Here is a 22,251-nt window from a genome sequence, read left to right as displayed (position 1 = left end):
CTGAACCGTGGAAGGAAGAGGGAGTATGAGACAGGGAGGAGCTCAGCTCTCCTTACTCATAGGGTTGCTGTGTTGACTCTGGGTAGACTTATGCACAAGATGTGTTCTCACTATCAGGGTTTCTCCTCCATTGCACTTGAGCTCCCAGCAAATAGACTCTTTTTTTGAGCAAGCAGTGGGCAGCCAGGGCAGAGAGATCAAATCAGGGAGTTTGGCTTCATTTCCAAACAGATATACACAGAGCTGCAAGGCAGGGAGCAGAAGGTGGAGAGGGCAGTGTATGGTGCCACTGCAGTGTGTAAAAACAAACCTCCTAGGCTGACCCAGATACCTAAGACTCAAGGCAAAAATACAAGCTCTTCCCATGTGACAAGTGGGAAGAGAAAGAACCAGCAGGAAAAATCTATCAGAGCTTTCCATGGTTCAATCAGTCAGAGCCTGCTTTACTGGGGAAACAATCAATTAACCACTTCCACCAGAGCAGCCACAGACGTGCTGTTCTGTAGGTAATAAATCTTTGAGTTTATTAGTTCTCAGTTATACCCTCAACTTACTGACAACATCACAGGAATCTTCCTCCTTGCTTATCCTCACTTCTCTAAGTTTATCCCAAGGATCTTTCTGCCCATGATGGTCAGTGAAAAAGAACATGTATGGACAGATGGAAACATGAAGTTTCCAGCTTCACTGCTAATCCTTATTTCCCTTAAGCAGGCAGCCAAAACAAACTGTTTCCTCCAGGCATCTGGAGGGCATTACACCTTTACCCATCCATCTGATTTCCAGCTGTCAATGCATTTTGTCTCACTTTAAGGTAAATGGTTTTGGTTTAGGATGTTTTGGCCCAACCAGTAATCAGACAGCCCTGCAGTACACAAATCAGACAGGTCCTGAGGAGTCCAGTGCAGCAGGAAAATGAGAGGCAGATAACACCAAAAGCACAGGATGATGCTGAGAGCACTCAGCTCAAGCATCTCTGGAGCAGAAGGGTGCAGTAAAGGGCTTAAGCATGGCTGGTCCCATAGGTATGGTAAAGAGGGAGGTGTGGGACAGGTGGGAAAAACAAAATGCACAAAAGGAGAATTGAGAAGGTGTGACCAAGTGATGCTGAGAAGCTGTGCAGATGCAAGGGGTTTGAATTGTACCTGCAGAGGGAGAGGAATGTGGTGGATGAAGCATGGAGAAAGGTGCACAGTGGTGATGTGGGTGATGATAATAGTCTTCCTCAGCAACTCACAGGGAGATCTCAAAGCACTCCAAGAAGAAGGGTCTTCAGTCCTGGTCCACTAGTGAAGAAAGCAGAGGACTTAGAAGGGTGCTAGGGATATAAATCAGCCACCCAACCACACACCTGTGCTGTCCACTAGGCACTGATACCTCTGCCCTCACTGTGCTTTCAAGTAGTGGTGAAACAAGAGACATTTTGATGACCACAGCATAAACTGGAGGTTCAATTTCTATTCCCCATTTAAATTTTTCCTTGTGTGCTTTAAATAAACAGAAAGGAACTCTCAGCATTTCAAGGTAGCCTGGGAACCTGGAAGCAGATTTTGGTTCACAGATGTCTCTTGATGCTCTGACCAAATGTGCTGCCAGAATGGGCAGACAGCTCCTGTCTTAATAGCTTTCATGCACTTGGATTTGTCCCTATAGCTGCTGCTAATGCCCTGATTGGTGCTATTGAAATATCTTCTTAAACATATGGTAATACATTCCTCACTGATGTCCCTGGCTTTCAAAACTCAGACCTGGAGTCATCATTGTCTGTAATAAGTTCATTCTGTTCCTTCTGCTTTATTGCTTCCCCAGCCTAGCTTTGATGAAGGAATTCATGTAACTCACTAACCCCAGAGCAAATTTTGATTAGTTTTTAAATAAAACCCCCATGTTTTCTATAGGAAAGCTTAGCATCTGATATTCAAATGACCTGTACCATTCTGAATGCATTACCAGTAATGAAGACTCCAGGTGCCAGGGCTGGGAGTCCACTAATAGGCGCTAATTGCCCTGATGAGCCTCTAGTGGGGCTCACATTCGCCCTCTATTTAACCTCCAACTCCAAGGGCTTTCAGTTTATGCTGGGTCATGATGTTGGTGAGTTTGTTTCACACTAGTTCCTTAACTGGTGTTTGGCTTTCCTTGGTTGGCCTTGAACCTGTTGTACCTATTGGACCCCTTGCACGCATAGGACCCGTTGCCACCACCACCTTGCTTTGCCTCATGTGGTGTGGGATTGGTTGGTGGGGTTGTTCCTGCTCTGTGCTAGGGGCTCTCTGTTCCTGGGACCAACCCTGCTCTTGCTGCTTCCTGACACTGGCATCCACAAATACACTCCAGCTCTGGTAGGATTTCCAGTGGATGGAAGATTCTTAATGGATTGATTTGTCAACTGTATGAAAATTATGTTGTCTGCAGCTGGGCTCCAGCACTGAAGGAGTAAAGCACTTTTTCATTTTCTGTAGCACTTAAAATGGAGTCAATTTAGCTGCACTTTTACTTATGAAGATGTTGGGCTCTAATCTGTATTTTTTTAGAATGGCACTAACAGTTTTAATCACCTCATGTGTTCAGTGAGCTGGCATTCGGTTATCATGACGGGTGGACAGTCCAAGTGTGAGAAATACCCTCTTTGTGCTCTTGGGGCACAGCATCCTTGCTGGGGAGGCCAAGTTGCTGTAAGAAAACATGATGAGTCTCATCTCCATCCCAGATACAGTTTCACTGAATAAACAGGGATATGCTGGGTTTCCTTCCCTCAAGAGGGAAAGGAGGGGGATCTGTGATGTCTGTGCTGCTCTGAAGCAAGTGGTGCCCAACACCTGCAGACAGCTGGTACTTCTGAACTGGTACTTCTCTATAAGGCTTTCCAGAAGAGGAATAAAAGGAGGTAGTTGTTGGAAAGGACCTAAGATTCACTTCTTCAGGCTAGCACCTCAAGCTCCCACCTATTCAGTGGTCTGCAGAGCTGATTTAAATACTGAGCCAGAACAAGCAGGAGCCCTCCACTTTACCAGCAAGAAAAACCTCTTGGTTTAGATGCTTCCTGCCTGGGAGCTTGGGCACTTCCAAACAGGGGCTTTTTTTTTTACCTTTTTTCTTTTTTGGGGGTGTACTGGGCAATGAGGATGGTTATACTGACAGGTGAAAGGGGAAGAAAAGGGAGAAGGCTCGATACATGGAACCAAATGCTATGGTAGTCGAGTTGGGAGCTGCCTTCTCTGTGGAGTCAGAGGCCCCTTCTGATGTGGGCCATGGAGGAAACCGAGCACGAGGGATTTGTGTCCCCACTGCTCCAGACACCAGGGGTTTCTGAGCACCTTTTTCTCTCGCATCTCCCTCAGGGGTCCGCAGCCCCTTAAACAACCCAAATGCCATTTGTCTTCTCCCCCTCTCTGGAAGAAACATCCTGAAAGTCCCAGGATTATTTCTGGAGGGACAGAGAGAGCCGGAGCCGCGGAGCAGGGTAAGTCCCGTCCCGCTTCCCTGACGCCTCGTCCCCGACCCCCTCTACGGAAAATGGCGCCCGGTCCCAAGACCCCCGCCCGCTCCTCCACCCTCTCCCACCGCCCGGCTCGGCTCGGTTAGGTCCGGCCCTCCCCTTCCTTCGGGCGCCGATTGGCGGCGGCGCTGGCGGGCGCGGTGCGGGGCGGTTCCCGGGGCGGTTCCCGGAGCGGCGGGTGGCAGCAGGTGGCACCGCACCGCTACCGAGCGGTTCCCATCTGCGTTCCCGCTTCGCCTCTCCTCTCCCCGCCGCTTCACCGCGGCCGCCGCCGCCGCCAAGACGCCGCGGGCCGTGCTCCGAGTGAAGAATGGGGCGGCGAAGCTGGCCAAGCCGCCGGCGGCGGCGGGCGAGGCCCCCGGTGGTGCCCCCGGCCCCGGGCTCTTCATGGAGCGGTCTCAGAGCCGCCTCAGCCTCTCCGCTTCCTTCGAGGCCCTGGCCATCTACTTCCCCTGCATGAACAGCTTCGACGAGGAGGACGCGGGTATGGGGGGAGATGGAGGTTGAGGGGGGGGTGTTGTGTGTGTGCTGCAGCCGGGGCGGTGGGGCTGGAGGTGGGTGGGGTGTGGGGTTCCCGAGGTGCGTGTGTCACCCGTGGGTGGGCAGGAGAGAGGGGAGGGGGCCGTGGTGTGGGGGTCCCCTTGCACTGCCTGTCAGGTTTTAGTGTGGGGAGTGAGTGCAGCGGGGTGCCCAGGGCTGGCGTGCTGAAGGGTTTGTGTAGGCAAGTGTGTGTCTGCGGAGATAAAAAGGGATAATTTATTCCTGACGAGGAAACGTGCTCGCTCGTCTAATTGATAGCAAAACCGAGGGGGGGGGGAGAGGTTGCATCTTATGCTCCGGTCCTCCTGTGTGCCCAGCCGGGTGAGGTGGTGAAGAGCAGCCCTTGGGAGAAGGCATCACTTATGTGGGACCCTGTGTCCGGTCCATGGCTCACTTATACATAGAGCTCTCGGGCTAATTGCGCTTAGGGGTCATTAGCACGATACACCATGCTGTTTTCAGAGAGGGAAGTAAAAGGGGTTCCATTTAAATGAGCGCAAAGAGGTCATAAAACATGTATGAAAACCTTTCAGAATGGATGCAGTGATTTTTGCCCTCTTTGTAAAGACTTTTCTGTCCTCAAAGAGTTGGTAGTGGTCATAAAATATGACCAAGCTTCAAAAAGAGGGCTGTTGGTAGGGGGAAAGTAGGAAAGAAATTGGGTTCAGTGGGGAAGGAAGGACGTTGGGTGCTGGGAGTAGAGGGCAGCACAGCAGCTGTGTGGGTAGGGAGGATGGAGGAGGGAGTGGATGGAGATTGGTGTTTAACCACTTTGTCCGTTCCCAGTGGCTCACTTAGAAATGAGGGATCTTTTTCAGTGTGCACACTTTACCAGAGTCCGAACCTGTAAATGAATCCTCTGAGTGGCAAATAATGAAAGTTGGTAACTAAGGCGTATTCTAACACTGGCTGTCATGGTTGCATCCCTCAAAATGCCGGCATGCTCCTTTGTCTAGCAGCTTATCCCAAAGATATGCAGATGCCAGCAGGAATACATAGGCAGATCAGCCTGCTAGCTGCTACACCTGTAATGTTGTTTTTAAAGGAATTTACGTCAGAATAAATTAATCATCTGTGTGATTAACCTAGGATTGTCATCAGCATTATGCAGAGGTGTCAGGCAGAAGATTGTATCCACCAGTGGATGTTTTTATTGTTGTTTTTTCTTAACTTTTGTTCTCAGAATTTTGCTGATGATTTATCTGTGCATCATATGTGGTTCAAATGCTGGGGAGCATACATGGCAGTAACAGGAGCTTTGGGAAGTCTTGGCGCTGTTGCTTCAGAAAAGATTGATAGTGAGACATCTCTAATATAAAAACCCAACACAATGCCTTGAGCTGTGTTTCATTCCCTGGTGTCTGACCTCTCTAGCTCTGAGCAGAGTGATAGTGTAAGTGAATGCTTCCTCTTCCAGCACTTAGAAAAATGATTTTGCACAGAATTGTATTTATTCACACTTACTGAAGGCTCGTGCATGAATGTTAATAGGCTGCTCTTAATACAACACTAGTACTTGTCACTGAATTAAATAAACCTGCAATTAAGACCTCATTCTCTAGCAGCTTATTAGTGGCTCTTGCCTGCTTGAGTTAGTCTCGTTAGTAAAGCTGCTTGGGGTCACATTCAGTACAGTGGGGAGGTTGCAGTATTGGCTTCTGTATTCTGTGCCTTTGAGTGTGTATTCAGACACGTATGAGCAAACAGCAAGAAGGAACATGTGCTGCTTTGTAGTTTGTATTTAAACTACAAGCATATAATTTTCTCAAGAAAATATATGTTGTGAAAGAGCACTGATAAATGCAATGCTGAAACTGTGCCAGACAAGAATCTGTATTATTCATGCCCATGCATGCTCCTGAAATTGAGAGATTCTGACCAGTTTGGTTGCAGCATGATTTCTGTTAAAAAAATAGATCTTGATAGCTCATTCAGGGAGATGAATACTGTACTTGGCAAGATGTGCTCCATAGGAGATGGCAGAAAAAATAAAATTGATCCCAAGAGCATTGGCAAGTAAACAGTCCTGGTTTGAACAGACACATCATCCATTTTGTCTGAAACTGAGAACCACATCTTTAAGAGAATAGTCATCCTGTGGAAAAAGAAGAAGAACTGAGAAATGGCCAAGCTTAGAGGAAACTTGACCTTTTCCTCTGGAAAGGGAAAACAGACTAATGATAACTCAAATTTATAAAGAAAAATTCTTTTTATTTTACAGGTGGGTCATAATAAAGGAGTATAAAAGGAAATTTGCAGTAGTGCCTACACTGAGAGCTGTAGCAGTGTACAAACAAAGCTGGGCACGTCTGGCCAATGCTAATAATACCTCTGGACCCCCCAGCATTTCCCACTTTTAGTCTTGATAAATCTACTTTTGAAAAGTACTTTCACTTATAGAATAGTTCCTTTTCTGCCATGGTTCTTTTGTTTCTCTTTGCTGTGTACCTTCTGGGCATGAGGTGAGAAGACTTCTCATCCTCCCCAGCTCTTCTGCCTGCCACCCCACCAGTGTCAGATGGGGTTCTCAGCCATGAAGTGGATGCAGATGATGCCTCCTTGTATCTTAGAACGTTGAGGCAGGCAGCCAGTGTAGGAAGGACAGCAGTAGGACTTGGAGCAAGAAACTGGGTCAGTTTTGAATGTTTCCAGAGCATGAGGGTGATTGAGTTTCAGATGTGTCCTGTGGCAAATAAGACCATGTGCCTGTCTCCAGAGAGCTGGATGTGAGCTTGCACTCCAGTGTTGTAATACCCTTTTTATTCTTCAGCTGCATATACAAAGAGGATACTGTGTGCAGACACAGAGCTCTGTTCATCAGTAAGCTGCAGTGGAGCTTTAAAATAACAGAAAAGAAACAGAAAACACTCAATAGTGTAACAACTCTAGGTTAATAACTCTTTTTGATCTCAGCTTGGCAATGCTGCTGTCCTTCCTGCTGGCTGAGTGCCACTATCTTTGCTCCATTGAGGTCCCCAGCAATGTCAGTGAAGTTAAGGATTTTTTAACTGTAGTTATTGTCATAATAGTTGGTTCAATTTATGCAAATGTCTGTCTTGGGCTCTGATCATTTTTCACTTCTGGAATAGACTAAAAAGATGAAAGTCAATCATGCAGTCATTGTGGGCACATTTCGAGAAATGTGAACCTTAAATCAATGCTGGTTTAGAACAGTGTGAGAACAAATCTTAGGTGTCCTGAGGATCTGCCATACACTTGGTCTTTGCTGGAGCATTTATGCTGATATTCATGTGGCAACATGTCAGAAAGGATCTGAAGTGCCAAGGACTATATCCTGGTTTTCTCAGGACGGGCACCCACTTGGCAGCAGGCATCTGAGGTGTGCTCTGACAGGGATGCAGGTTTGGATGTCTGAGAGACTATAGCCATGGGTTGTGTTACAGATGCAGCTACCCTGAAGTCCAGATACAACTTGAGCATGTGCACAAGGGGAAACGTGTTCCTTACAGGGATCTTGCACCCATACCAGTGTGAATAGCAGGGATGCTTTGATCGAGAAACCAAAGAAGGTACAGAATAGCTGTGGGTCAGGATGCCAGCACAGGCACTGTCCAGCTTGGCAGACCTCTGCCCTGGCTGCAGGACAGCAGAATCAAATTGTCCCAGCCAGCTGGAACAAGTGTCTGGCAGAAAATGGTTTCCAAAGTCAAAATGTCTCCTAGATACTGTCAGGAAGCCTTCCTCATATCAGTGGCTCGTTCAGAAAAGAGTTGAGTTAGAGATGAAATGCAGCCTGGGCTGCTGCATTCACACACTATCAAGTGCTGGCAGATGCACTGTGTTATGATCAATTGCTTTGAAGACAAGCTATGTGAATATTAATTGAGTGGATTGATAAACATTTAAAATAGGGGGATGGAAGCTGCAGATGTGTAGTTTAGTTTAGAATGCTTTTTTGTCTTTTTTGAACTTCTCTGTAATTTAAATATTAAACATTAGTGTCGCAAAGTTATTCAGTAGAGAGAGACCCTATAAGTGTGTTCGTGTTGCCATGGATATTTCTCAGTTGCAGCATTGGATTTGGGTACATATTTTTAAAGAAAATGATGATTCAAGTCTTTTGACTGGTACTTTGTGTATTTAAGTGTAAATGTATCAAGTGTGTGAAATCCTGGCATTTAGTCCATTTTTCCTTCATGCAGTTACCTTTGAAGTTTTGTAAACCTCTGCCTGTTTTTTTTAATTGGTTGTTAGAGGTAACCATGTTCATATGGCAAATGTATAGGGGGTAAGAGAAATTATTCCCTTATTTATAGTTATTCCTACATCTGGAATAATTATTTTTATAAACTTGTAAATTTGTAAAATATAGTTTAGCCCTGTAACCCAGCAAAGACCCAGCAACCCAGACCCAAAGACTCTAGGGCTCATGCAGTTGGCCATGCATTACTCAAGGGATGCTTCAAGATAAATCCAAATCAGTGTTGGAATATGGAAGAGTTTGCCTGTGGGTTGATCCCTTCTGCAGTCCTCTCCAGCTCTCCTGGCTGATGCAGGAGGCACCAAAAGCCATGGCTTTTCCCTCTTCTTGGGCAGTAAGGGGTGTATCCTTGGTTATAGGTTATTCTAGTGATGGTAAGAAATGCTTCTCTCCCTGCTGGGCATATTCTAGCTCTATACAAGCAGTTTTTTGTTTCATACATTGATTAAAAAGCAGTAAAAAAGAAAAATCTAGAAGCAATCAAATCAGCCTTTCATCAGAGGAAGATGTATGGAAGCAGACCAGCAGCTTAGAAGATGCTGCAGGTAATACCTGCAGAGATTGGGGATGTCACACCTGGTTTTGAGTTAATCCAGATCATAAGAGCAACCAAGTGAGTGTGACCCAGCAGGAGTGCCTCCTCAGGGCACAGCTGAGAAATCCTGAGCCAGCTGTGCTGCTCCTTCCATCCCCTCTGCATTCCAGGCACCTTTCTGCTCCCCGGAGCTGTTTCCCTGCCTGTGTGATTGATAGAGTGCAATTACAGAGGATGGGCTTTGCTTTCTCCTGTGGTGGGTGAGACCAGAGCAGGAGACCTCTGAATGAGTCAGCACTGGGAACAGGCACTTGGAAACCTCATTCTCGTGTTGCTTTGGGTGTTGTGGCCACATGTGAGACCCTCAGTCCTTGGCTGTGGCTGCGCTGTGCCTGTGGAAATGCAAAGCAAGGTGGCAGCCTCTGTCCCAAAGAGCTACTGGTCCGTGGCACAACCCACCAAGTGGATATTGAGAGACAGATGGAAGAGCAGAGGGAGGGGTGATGTGGTGCTGGTCAGTGCTTGGCTACCACCTGCCACCCTCTCCTGTCTCCTATGGGGCAGTCACCCAGCCATGCCCTCACCTGGAGCATCCCACAGTGCTGAGGAGTTGTTTTAAACAAGGATGTAGGATGGGGGTGTAAGAGAGGAAATGGCTGGCCCTGGGATCTCAAGCACTGTGCCACAATGTGCTGCCTGGTGATCCATCTGTGTGGCTTCACAGGGGATGGGGATGGGTTTGTGGTGCTGTCCCCTTAGTGCTGCTTACTGCAGCACACAGTCATAGTGATGAGCAAGAACAATATTCTCTTCCTCCCTCAGAGGTGACTGCATCTGGCCTGACTTCTGTTGTGTTGTCTGTATGGTGATGTTATGTTCCAGCCTCATCTGCAGGAGCAGTGGAGGGATGGTTTTACCTGACCCCTGCCAGCCACGGAGGAAGAATATCTCTTACGTTACTGTCAGTTGAGTTCCAAAGAGAAGAGTCTGTCCCTGGAAAGCTTTCTATCTAGGAGAGACTGTTTCCTTACTGCTATTCTTTCATGTGAAGTTAATTCTAATGCAACATTTATTACCTCAAAAGCACTGTCTTCTCCAGGCTAAAAAAAAAAATTATCTTTACTCTGTCAGATTCCTACATCAGGACAAGTTGTAATGCTGTAACTACTTTGCTTCAGCATTTCAGTTTGACAGAATGTATGTATCTGCTTCATGTAGGGAAGAATTAGGTTTGATTGGAGTAGTTGTTTTGAGGAATAATTTATCTGTGCAATTATTTCCTGAAGCTTTATCTGTTCACATTTGAGTGCCTTCAGTTAGATTAGGAATATGAACATGTTAATTTAGGAAATGGTGTGCAAGTTGCTTATATGTTTCAGTAGGGCAGTGAGATTTGGCTCGCACAGCCTTCTCAGCCCTGCTGTCTTCTCCTCTTCCCCACAGACATATGTTGTGAAGCACCATTATTTGAATAAGGATTTCTAGTCTTCTGCAGAACTGTTCAATGCACTTTGAATATCCATCTATCCAAATGATCTTCCTTTGTGGTTTGGTTTTATTTTCTGGGAGAAGGTGTGAAAACCATGCTATACTGTCTGGGAGCATGTATCATGGTAGGGATCCTGGAACACAAATGATGCCTCAGTAGATGACATTGCTTAAATCATCTGCTGATGACACTCACAGATTTGGCACTCTCTGCTTTTGCTGTCAAACTGTGCTTGCCTTGGGATCTGCATTTAAATTATGTCTTTGGCTTTGCTTTTGCAAAGCAGCCCACATGTAAAGGGCCCCATACTATAAGGCTGGGAAGCCCTGGTCCAGCCTAACTTTGTGCAGGAGTGCAGCAGAGCTCAGCAGCTCTGTCTTGTTAACCAAACCCAGCCCCAGCTGAATCACTGAAGCAGATAATGGTTTTATACCATTAGTGTTATATCACCTTTGTCCAGTACACAAAGAATTCGTACAGCCTTGCAGCAGCCACTCTAAAATGTTTAAATGCTCAGCAATTTGCAGAGTACAGCACGTCCAGAGGTAAATGCCATGTTTTTCTCAAAACTGTTTTATGACTAAAAGGAACTCATGCTAATGTTTGTGGGGTCTTATTACAGATGTAGAGGGGGTACTGAGGAATCACGTGTGTCTGCACCCCAATTAATTAAGCTATTCTGAATTAGAAGGAAAATTTTCCCTAAAATTTAGCTTACAACTCTGGAAATTAAGCAGATTAGCATTGTCTTGCTCCCAGCAATGTGGGAAATCACTGATCACTGCTGTCTTGAGACAAACCCTTCACGTGACAGAACTGCTTCTCCCTGAGCTGATAATCCCAAGAGAGGAAATGCCTGTGATCCCAACCATGCTGCCTGGCATCCCTTGCCCTCTTTTTGATTTTTTGGGCCAAAGAAAGCTGTTTGAGATTTTTTTATATAGAAGTTCTCTAAGCACCATCTTGGCCCTGTTGCTGGTGTCTATGCTCTGGCTGGCCCCTAGCAGGGAGGAGTGACTCCCACAACTTGTGTGCAGTATTCCTGTACACACAGCACTCTCTAAGAGTGTCCTGATCCTGACTTGCATTTGGGTTATGATCCTTGTCACTTCCCAGATAATCCTCTGCAAGACTGCTGCCTGGCCACTCATTCCCTTTCTGGCATCAGTATATTATATTTGTTTGGTGTTCTGAAGTTACTGCCTTTTACAGGTGCCTTTCTTGAATTTCCTGGCATGCATTTGGATGGGAGAAATATTTTCTTTCCCATTGGAATGGGCCTGAATTCTGTATCTTATTTAACAAGATCCATGCTTCTTCTTGGCTGTTTGTGGGATTGGGAAGTGGGGTGAATGCATGGGGTAAGGTGGATTTGGTTTTCTCCTCTGGTTTCCAAGAGCACTGCAGTGTTTTGTGGATGATTTTGAGAGGAGACCCTATGTAAGAGGACCCATGGGTGAAGTGCAGCATCCTTGGAAACCTTTGTTCTCAGTGCATCTGCTCTGACCTTTTTTTCAGGCACCTTCTCATCACCTCATTCTGCAGTGCTGTGCTCAAGGGACTGCTGAGGTGCCACTCACAGTTGGTATTTAGAATAATTGTGGTTAATGGTACTTCCCCTTGGTGACAGATCTGGTTGAAGAGATTATAGTTTCCCTTCCCAAGGAACATGGGACACTGTCCCTATGGGGGTGAGCATCCTTCTGAGGTGCAGGAGCTCAGCTGTGGTGGGGTCAGAGCTGCAGAACACCCACCTTGACAGGGAGATGGCAGTGTTAAGGACAGACAGGAATGTGTGGGCACAACCCGCCCCTTGCTAGGCTGCATGGGCACTCTGGATGAGGATGGCATTTCCCAGTGGTGTGGGACTTTTGCCAGCTGCCCACCAGCAGTATGTGTATTTACAGTTAGCAGGGAATGTATCCTGCCATGTGGATGGAAAACATGTTAATTGTGTTGCAGCCAAAATGCCTGAGAAGATTATATTTTTTGCTGGAAATCCAGCTCCCTCTTTAGCACTTCTCAGCATCCTGGAAGGATTGTGTGGGTGGGTGGTTTGTTTTTTTTTAATGTGTTCTTATTTACCTTTTCTTTCTTTGTATGACATCACAGCACTAGTGAAAAGTTAAGGAAATTTGGTTCAAGATTTTAACCCATATTTGGGTTTTAATCAGATTAGGAAAATAACTAAGAAGGCTTTTCCTTTCTCTACTGCCTGTTGGACTTCCAGCTGTTGTAGTCAGTTCCTTTCTGGATGGTGGTATTGTGACAAATTGGACCCAGTAGCTTTTTTTGTCTCTTGCATTCAGTTCATCTCACCAGTGGCCTGTGGGATTAGAGCAATTGCCCTGCAGCAGTTTTGCACAACCCTTTCACCTTTATAATAGTTTTAATTAAATTTACAATCAAGGTAGGTAGTGGTGCAGAGTAACTTGTGAGGCTTGTCAGTATTTTGCTCTCCAAGTTCCATGAAAACCTAAAGGGTCACAACCCAATGTTACATTTTAATGGTGATTTTGGTACATTGGCCCAACCCCACACTTCAGTGTGGCTTAATCTCCATACATCTGCTTTGTGACTCTGATAGTCCCTGGTTACATCCCCCCCAGATTTGTGGGGTTCGTTGCAGTGTAATTAAACAGGACAAGGTTTGGTGTCATCACCTGTATTAAATCAGGGTGATTTATGAAACTGCTTCTATTAAAAGCTTCCTCATGCACTTGAAGTGGAGCTGCCAGGCTGACTCTGCTGCAGCCATGACTGTGGTGAAACTCTCACAGCCATTCTGTGCAGGCTTTGCAGGCTGCCACAACCCTGCTGCTCCTTGGAAAAAAGGCAGTGTCAAATTGTTACGTGCTACGAGGACATTTCCATGGTAACGTTAGCATCCCATGACACTCTTTCTTGTGCTGTGGTGTCAGTGCATGCTGCCATCCTTGTGCTGTCTTCTTCCATCTGGGGCCCTTAGGAACACCATGGCCCTGATCGATCCTACAGATATCACTGCAGGATGGGGCTCAGAGTCAATGAGATGCTCTCTCTGGCCTACTGGGTGCCTTAAATAAGGCAAGTATTCCCAGTTTTAGCATAATGTGGATAATTCAGCTCGGAAGCACCAGACTTTGTTTTCTGCTGCACTAAAAAAACCACAACAGCTTTCCCTTTGTGATCATACAGCTCTGCAAGCGCTGTTCCATACCTGGCATTTGAGGCACCTGCACTCCCATCACTCAGCTCTGTCAGGTGGCTCAGAGATGGCTCAATTCATGAAGACACTCTGGTCTTGTTTCTACTCTGATCCTTTCAGCCTGGATAAATCTTATTTTGATGTCCCTCTGGAGCATGACAGCATTCTGCTCCCTCTTCTCCTTCCTTTGCAGGAGCTGTCAGCTGCTCTGGACACTGCTGACCACTGGGCTGGCTCTGAAGAGCAGTTTGAGCTCCTTGGGTAGAGTTCTCTCCATACTAGCTCCTGGTTTCATTCATGTCTCACTCAGTGGTTTTGCCTGTAAATGTCTCAGTTTCTGCTGCTGCATCTGCATTAAGTGTCCCACTAGGATTTTCAGTATTCCTCCTGTGGGCTTTTCCTTTTTCTTTCTCTATCATTTTCACAAGGTGATAAGTTCCACAGTTAGCATAATGTTTTTTTCATTGTGCAAGCGACGTGTGTTTATTGGCTCTTTTCCCTTGACATAGAGAAAGCTGTTGTCAATATTTAGTGATAAGCTGGAGCTTTGGCAAGAAATAATAACGGTAAAGATGTTTTATGTGTGGTGCCCCATGTACCTTCCACCAGCACACGTTTTTTCCCTTCTGCTTGGTACTTTGTAAGAGCAGTAGGGAGATCCTGGTTTAGTCATTGTGCATATATAGGTTTATGGGTAAAGAGATGGTCATTTAACTAATGATTTGCTGACACAATATGCACAAGTTATGGATGTGCAATCTAGGTCTGTGACTTTCAGTCAAACTGTTCCTCAGGACCCACTTTTGGACTGTTTCACAGCAGTAATTCTCAGCTCTCCTGTTTTGCCCAGGGCTCTGCTTTGAGCCATGCCAGAGCCCCGAGTTATCTTTCTGTAAACTTGTTTTTCTCTGTTTCCACTGAATTCCTAGTTTCTGTCTAGTAACAGGAATAGATCTGTTCCTGTTCCTTGCCTGCTCTGTCTCTGCAGAAACACTTTTAACTTCTGCTGGGCAGGAGGCAGCTATTACTTCCCAAAAATTTTTCCCAAGACCCAACCCAGGCCAAGTGCCTCTAAACCTGGCATCGTGTCGGCCCTATTTCAATATTTTTCTATTTCTGTACTGCCTGGCTTACCTACTAGAGAACTCTGTGAAATATTTCATGGTTGGTTGAGGCAAAATTTGGCTTGCTGCTCTAGGAATAATACCATGCAGATTATCCACAGTCCATTTTAGTTGGTGAATTTGACTCTGTTTCACTGCAGCCATCTGCTGCACAGAGACAGCAAGGCTGGAGGACAGATTGAAAATCAGGAAGTCTTATTTCAGGCTATAATTTAAACTTCCTGAAATCCAGAAAACTGATTATTTCCTAAAACACCTTTGCCCTAGAACTCAAAGACTGGGTTTCCCAAGACCTCTTGTGCAGGGTACTGGCTGCATGGAAGAAGTTGGGGAGGTGGGCAGGTAAGTGAAACATGAAGTGGTTACAACAGTGATGACCTGAAAATGTTTCACTTATCAAAATATTCATTAATAATTTCCCAGGCTTCTGTCAGTTTTATTAATAATGTGCTTTTATGGTCAAGCTGACCAACGCAGAAGTGTTCTGATTACAGCACCATTTGGCCTCTGCTCAGTAAATGGTTTCAAAACTGCTTTTTTTTCAGTTTGTAAAAGGGGGGGGGGAAGCTTAACATCTTGATATGAGAACATCTAAAAAGGTTTAGACATTATAAAAGATTCAGTGACCTGCTCTCTTAAGCTGGGGTAGTCATTAGATTTGAGAGGAAATTGTAGTCAAAAGTGAACATTTTAAAACTTGCTGATCTAAGTGGTCTAATAGTCAACCTGTTTTTTTCCCTGATATTCCTGTGCTTATCTCTCCAGACCTGCAGGTGTTCAGTCCACTAAGGCTGCAGTGCAGAAAGGGGGAAAGAGCTGGAAAACTAGGACAGACTCAGATTATATTTAACAATGTTCTACTTCAACTTGACAACCAGCTATCCAACACCTACAAGTTTTGCAACTGTGATTCACTCGGAAGCTGACATATCTGATGTCACCTTGTATTAATAGCTACAGAATTGTAACTGCTTTTAGCAGTGAGATTCATTAACAGCTTCTACTAACACACTGACAATCAGTTGAAAACCTGAAAATGTTAGGTGTGTATAAAAATGGGTTGTGCCATGAAGGAACCTCCCTGTGCTACCAAATGTGTTTACAACAAGTTCTTTTGGGTGTTATGTATAATGATTCCTCTTCATTACTTTCAGTAGGTCTTGCTGATGGCAAAAGGTGTTTGAAGACTGATCCACACTCTAAATTAATTAGGAGCTGCTGATGGGGTTGCATGATACGAGTGCATAGTGGGGTTACTGTGTCCCAAGTGTTTTCTTGGCAAGTAGAAGCTATCAGAGCAATTCTGCATAGTGCCAGTGTTGTTTGGGAGGTGTTTGGTGCTTCACTTGTTGGAATTAGAGATTTTGGCAAACTATGCCTGTATGGTACTCTTCAGGCTGTACCAAGTGCTGTGGGCTCAGCTCCTCTTTGAGCTTTGCACACTTTGCTCTCTGTGGGCTCTCTGTGTGCCCAGGGCACAGCAAACTTGCCCGTAGGAGTCCTTTGGAAACAACACCGTCTGCCAAGAGAGCAAAGTTCCTTATTTTGAGAAGATGTAAGTCTAGGCATTTTCTTTCCCTTTTTTATTAGCTCTGTTACAAGGTTAGAAACCTTGTTGTCAAGGACACTGCCAAGTGGTCATTCACCCTTCCTCCCCTAGAGCTGGAAGTAGCTATCCAGATAATTAAATACAGTTGATCATCTTCCAGTAACACTGTATATTAAATATTGCAGTTGCAAATGATTCATTGGGCATATAACACAGAAAGTGATCAGTGTCTGTTTTGAAACAGCCTATGACAGTGAAGGAGTGTAATTAGCAAGACAGAGAATGGGATTGAAAAAAGATGTGAAAATAAGCGGAAGGATTTGAAAAGGATTAGGAGAGAAAATGACAAACCAGTGGTTAAATGGTGCATGATTAATGACTGTAGAAGTAAAAGGTTGACTAAATATTGTGACTCTGTAGTGGCTGTTCCCCAAAAAATAGAAATTACTTTGTTCAGAAGACTCCAGAAGTGGATTTATATCGACACACTCTGACTCCAGGTTTAGACATTGGCTGAGGTCAGGGTGAGCATCCCCTGAGATGCGTTCCTGGTTGACCTGAGCTTCATCTTGCATCTTTAATGTTAATGAACAGCATCAAAATATCAGACACCTCACTAAAGTGTTGTTAAAATGTCAGGTTTCTGCACCTTGGTGCAGGTAGGAGTCTGCCTGGAGTCACATGGGCAATTGTGGCTCTTTGGTATTAAAGGAAATCACATCTCTACTGAAAGTGCTACTGTTCTTAGTGCTACAAAGCTGGTTTGTATGTGCAAAAAGTCTGAGAAAGTGCATCTTCCACAGTACTTAGAGGAGTAAGTAGGAATTGTTCTCCGTACCAGAGTTGCTGGGTGTCGCTGTGTTCTGTGAGTGCTCATTTTCATGAATCTTTGGGCTTATGGTACCTCTGAAGCCTGACTGCTCTGTCCAGTGTAGTTCAAGGGTTCAGAACTAATGGAGAAGGGAAAAATGGGAGACAAGTCTTCTTTCCAGAGGCAACTCCATTGAAAAGGTTATCTCTGCCCAGCAGAGGTGAACTACTCCACACTGAGTGTGGGTTGGATTTGCAAAGATATTCAGGCACCTAAGAAGCCTCCAGGATTTTTAAAGATGCTTCACAAGCCAGTTCCCACAAATTCATTATGGGGTCAAGAGGATAATCACCTTTTAAAATTCTGCCTTTAACTGTAAGAGATGGGAGGCTGGGGGTTGTAGCTGTGTGTGCAGGCAGTGCAGTGTGTGAGAACTGGAGATCCTAAACTCAAAGCTTTTGTCCCTTCCCAACACTCATCCTCTGTTTCTCTCTCATACTGTGGAAGAACTTTAAGGTCATTATTTTTTTTTTCACAAGTGGATTGTGATGGTTAATTAGGTAATGTTTGTAGAGCAGCATGTAAAACCTGCCAAGGGTTAGTGTCCTCACTGGTATTATTAGGGCTGGAGGAAGAGTGCCAAAAGGTATTGATTACATGGTAAAAATAAACCCTCCAAACTTTTTTTGTCTTTATTCATCACTGCTTTTTATCTCTGCATCCTGCAAACATTTCAGAGGGTGGATTTGTTTGCCAAAAAGATCTAAACAAAATGTTGACAACTACTGGTGCCAATTTGTAGCCTCCTGTGTGGGTGACATCAGAGGAATTTGTGCAGTGCTCTGCAAAGTCTTTCTAGGCTTTAAATCCACTTGGATCTTGGAACTCTTGTTTGCACAAAGCATCCCAGCAGGCACATGAGGACAGCACATCAAGTATGAAAACTAAGGAGAGAATCTCTTTGGGGCTTCTGAAAACTGGAGTGTGCATAGATGCTTGCATATAGTTGCTAAAGTTGGCATTTTGATTTGTTTAGTGAAGTTTCCTGGTTAATTGAGTACAAGCTGAGTCTTGCAGTGTTCAGTGGGTGCTGCTGAGAGCTCTGGCTAACTGGTGGGAAGGGCTTGCTGCCTTCTGTGTTTCCTAGTTAGTCTCACAGTGATGGTTTGCAGCTTCTCTTCTACCTCAGTGTGGCAAAATGTCACACTTTGAATTCATTAAGCAGCTGTGCAAAGGAAGGGGGACTGCTAAAAGGGAAAGCTGGTTTACTCAGCAGTAAAATATAGGGGGCAAAGTCACATCTGCAGCAGAAAATACATGGAAAAGGCATATGCTGTGTAATATTCAGATGGGCCAACTCGTGCTTGGGAAAATGAAATTTCTGAGGAGGGACACAACAGGAGGATGCTTTAAGGAGTGTTGCTTAGAGGATACCAGGAAGATTCATGGATCCAGAGGACTAAAATTTAGTAAAGATTTCAAAGGCTTCACCTTATGGTGTACTGATTGAAATGTGCAGTCAGAGCAGAAGTGAAACATAAAGTCGTTCTCCAAACGAGGCCAAGGGCAAAGCACAGACCTTCAAACATCTGCATGTGTTATGACCCAGAAGCTGCTTCAGCAGGCAAATGAAAGCCAGGCTTTGCTGGAGACTGCAAAGTGCTTTCTGTCCATGTGTCAGACTTGCAAATGGATTTGCTTTGGTTATCACAAGTCCCCTTCGTGTTCATTTTCTGCCATTGTTCCAACCATTAAGCTTCTTTGAATGAATAGCTGTGTAAAAAGGAAGTTTGTAAGCAAATATTGATGACTGCACTTGAGTCATCTGGCAGTGTAAGAACTGACCTGTCATGGAATGAAGGGCTCATCTTGTCAGAGCCACCCATTAGTGTTTGAAGGTGCTGTGCTGGACTGGCACCCCATCCTGCTTGCTCAGGAGCAGAGCATCTTCCCTGTGCACTCACCAGTGCTACTCTTTGGTAACCTTGAGCAGTACCAGTTTATTTTCTTCTAAAACTCAGGGCAAAGGAAGGACATCAGTGGGTGCTATAAACTCATTCCCCAGTGCTAGTTGTTCAGAATTCTTCTAGAATTAACTAAAATTTGAGCAAGTTTTCTTTTTCTCCCCCCTTTTTTTTTTCAGTGTCATTTTGAACCCTTGTTAATGTCCAGCAACACCAGAAGTACCTGCAGTAAAGAGAGAGCTCCTCCTTGGCATGGAGCAGTGTCTGCTGCCCCTCTCATCTCATTTGGATGCCTTCTCAGTTATTGGCAAGATGAGTTCTGGGCTGTGATGGGGCAGATCCCTAACTTTAGCACATTATGCTGGCTTAATGATGGTAATAGAAAGACAATTTATAGGCAAGAATAAATAGGCTTTTTATACTGGGAGGAGGATAATTCCTCCCCTGTTACATTATTAAATTTGTAATCTTCATTTCTAATGCTTTTCAGAAGTGAATATTAACAGAATCTAAAATATGGATCTTAAATTTGATCTGCTTTTTTTTTTTTTTTTAAGCTCCTCAAGTTCTATAATTTGTCTCTAAAGATGAGCTTTAGCAATGTGGGTTTTTTATTTTTAACTTCATAAATTAAAATCCCTTACTATCTATGGGCAACTTTAAAGGCCATAAAGGTACTTGCATTTTAAATAGCAATAATGGGCATCTATTTCCATCTTCTGCTGAGTGGTGAGTTCTGAGTTCAGGCTTATTCTCCTCTGATAAAAGATCCTGGAGAGAAATAACACATTTTCATAGGCCATTTGCTAGCAAGGAGGCTGTTGTGATGCTCTCTTGTTGCCGAGGAAACAGAGCCCTGAACTTATGGCCCTGCAAGCAGGAGGAGGAGGAAAGGACTTTGTCACTCCTGAGCTTGCTTTGTTAATTTGGACTTGTGAGTGGGGACTGTGAATGGGTTGGCACTGAGTGTCCCTCTCAAGTTCACTCTCAAAATTGTGTCCCCTACCTCCTTAAGATTAGAAATGTAAAAGTTATCTGCAAGTCTAAAAAGGAAGCAAGTTGTGCAGATGCAGGTGCTTCATAAGCAGAGCTAGTGCACAGTGTCCTCTTCTGACCTTGGCTCATTGCTGTTGATCAGTCATTGCCTGGGTATCAAGAGTTTCCCATCAAACATTTTTTAGTTATGTTAAAACTACTTTTTCCCTCCTCAATAAAGAGAGATATTGTTCTTGTTAATGTATGTTTGATCTTCATGAGCTGTCAGTGTTACTTGCAAGACTGATCCAGGCTATAGCAAGTCCATACTTATTTCTTCTCTGACCTCGTAGGGGAGAGAAAAATCAGCAATGTTCTCTAAAGAGTTTTGTTCATCCCTGCTCCTTTTACAAAAAGTGTTTAGAAGTATTTGGCACAAATCATGGGATTTTGGTGAACTTGCTGCCATGTATTTGTCATGGTGTAGCTGTGCTACAAACAGCCATCTGCTTCTCATGAAGCTGGGCTGGTGTGTGGCTGTTTGACACTGAGTCATTAACACAAATTCCCTTAAATTCAATGTTGAACACCATAGTGTGTCTCTTCTTGACAAAGGACTGATTCTTCCTACATCTAATGATAGGTAATTGGGAAAATTATCTCTTGGTATTGTTCCTAAAACACATTAATCTGCTCAGTTTTTTTCTCAAATCATCAGTAAACTTCAGACATACATGATATTTTTGGTTGGTTTCCCATGTATTTCAGTGTCTTTCAGAAGAGATGAAAATGTTATGTTAATTTTCTAAATAGGCCAAATGATTTCTGAAAGCTCAATACTCGGACAAACTGAACTGGTTTTCTCAATGGATTTTGTACCACTTGGGAAGAAAGTGATTCCCTGTCATTCACTTCTGGTGGGATGTGGCAGCTGCCTGGAAAAATGGGCATTGCATGGCCATGGATGTGTCAAAGGATGTCTGAGCTAAAGCAGTGTGTGGAATTAGAGGAGAAAAATGTTCAGGCTTGATGCCTGCTCTTAGCATTTGCTCCAGGTATTACATGGAATCACCTTTGAAGCCTGACACAGTTGTGTATCTGGTGAAACTGCCTGGAATTAGAAGCTGAATGCCTGAAATTGTTTGGCTTCTCTAGAAACCAGACCATCAGCTCCTCTCTGCTTCCACAGTGGATCAAATAATTGCTTCCAAATGGACACAAGTTATTAAGCAGTGTGTATAATTAAAGTCAGCTCCTTGTGAAGTGAATTTGATCATTCATTTCCTTAAGGAAAATATGATGAAGTAATTACAACTCGAGCTAAACACAAATCAAATGCTATTCGAAGTGCAATTCTGCACCATGATTCTGGTTTATGAATGACTCCAGGGTTCTGTGGTTTCATGCCTGTTAAAGAAATGTGGCTGTGTTTTCAATTGTGTTTAGAACTAAAGAACAAAAGGTTGCCTGACTCACTCACTGTGCCAAGATCATTGCTCACTCTGTGTTCATGCATGTGGTCTTGACAAAGCCTCTCACTCCTAAAAACAGCATCAATGGGATAAAAGAGAAAAATCTTGTCAATAAATCTGGCCTTGTCAGCTCTTACCCAAGACTTTTATTTGTACCAAAACTACATTTCACCTGCTGTAGCTGTGTTTGAAGGATGCAGCTATTGCTTCAGTACATAGAGCAGAGCCCTGTCCTTACCCATCCCTCTATCATTCCTATAAATGTGGCCCATACTTCACAGTTTTGGACAAATTTGGTGGAAGAAAGGAAGAGGCTCTGGATAGAGAGAAAGTTAATGATCCCAGAAGGAAATGCTCTGATACATAAGCTCATCTTAAAGTAATGCTCTGAATGAAAACAAGACCCTGGAGCTGAGCACCATAAATCCCCTGGATGGAAAGGTCTCAGCTTCTCTGAGAAGCTGTGTTGCTTCAGAAGGTTTGTGACCTCTTAGTCCTCTTCTACAAAATGCAGCTTGCACAGGCTGTTTATTTTTCCATAGCTTTCTTCCCAAGGGTTACTAAGTGAAGAGCAGGACACTGGACCCTTTCAGGAGGTAGGAACTTGCAAGTAAGGAGTTTCAGTGGGCTCAGGAAGGGCAGAACAGCCTCATGCAAAGCTTCCTTTGCTCAGTGAAGCATGGGCAGGGCAGCTCTTCATGTCATACCATCCTTCTCTTACAGTGATGCTTGCTTTATTTTTGTGAAGTCATCCCATTTTTTTGTCATCTTCTTCTAAATTGAGAGGTTTTCTGCAGCTCAGGCTCATTCATTTTTCAGATCCTGGGCTTGAGCAACATCCTCAGAATTATTAATAGGGAAAGATGGACAGCAGAAGTAGGACA

At 44.4% G+C, this 22,251-nt stretch overlaps 1 protein-coding gene across 1 annotated transcript in view; it reads left to right on the top strand.

The window, feature by feature from the left end:
• The first annotated feature begins 3,886 nt into the window (after nucleotides 1-3,886).
• The window catches only part of RIMS4 (regulating synaptic membrane exocytosis 4), a 43,618-nt gene continuing 25,253 nt past the window's right edge, over nucleotides 3,887-22,251 (top strand). The window contains exon 1 of the mRNA XM_030463063.1: nucleotides 3,887-3,983. Within this exon, the coding sequence (XP_030318923.1) occupies nucleotides 3,887-3,983 (97 nt within the window). The remainder of the gene's footprint in view (nucleotides 3,984-22,251) is intronic.

Source organism: Calypte anna, chromosome 20 (assembly GCF_003957555.1).
Source record: "Calypte anna isolate BGI_N300 chromosome 20, bCalAnn1_v1.p, whole genome shotgun sequence".
Taxonomy (NCBI): domain Eukaryota; kingdom Metazoa; phylum Chordata; class Aves; order Apodiformes; family Trochilidae; genus Calypte; species Calypte anna.
This window is presented reverse-complemented; position numbering and strand designations above follow the sequence as displayed.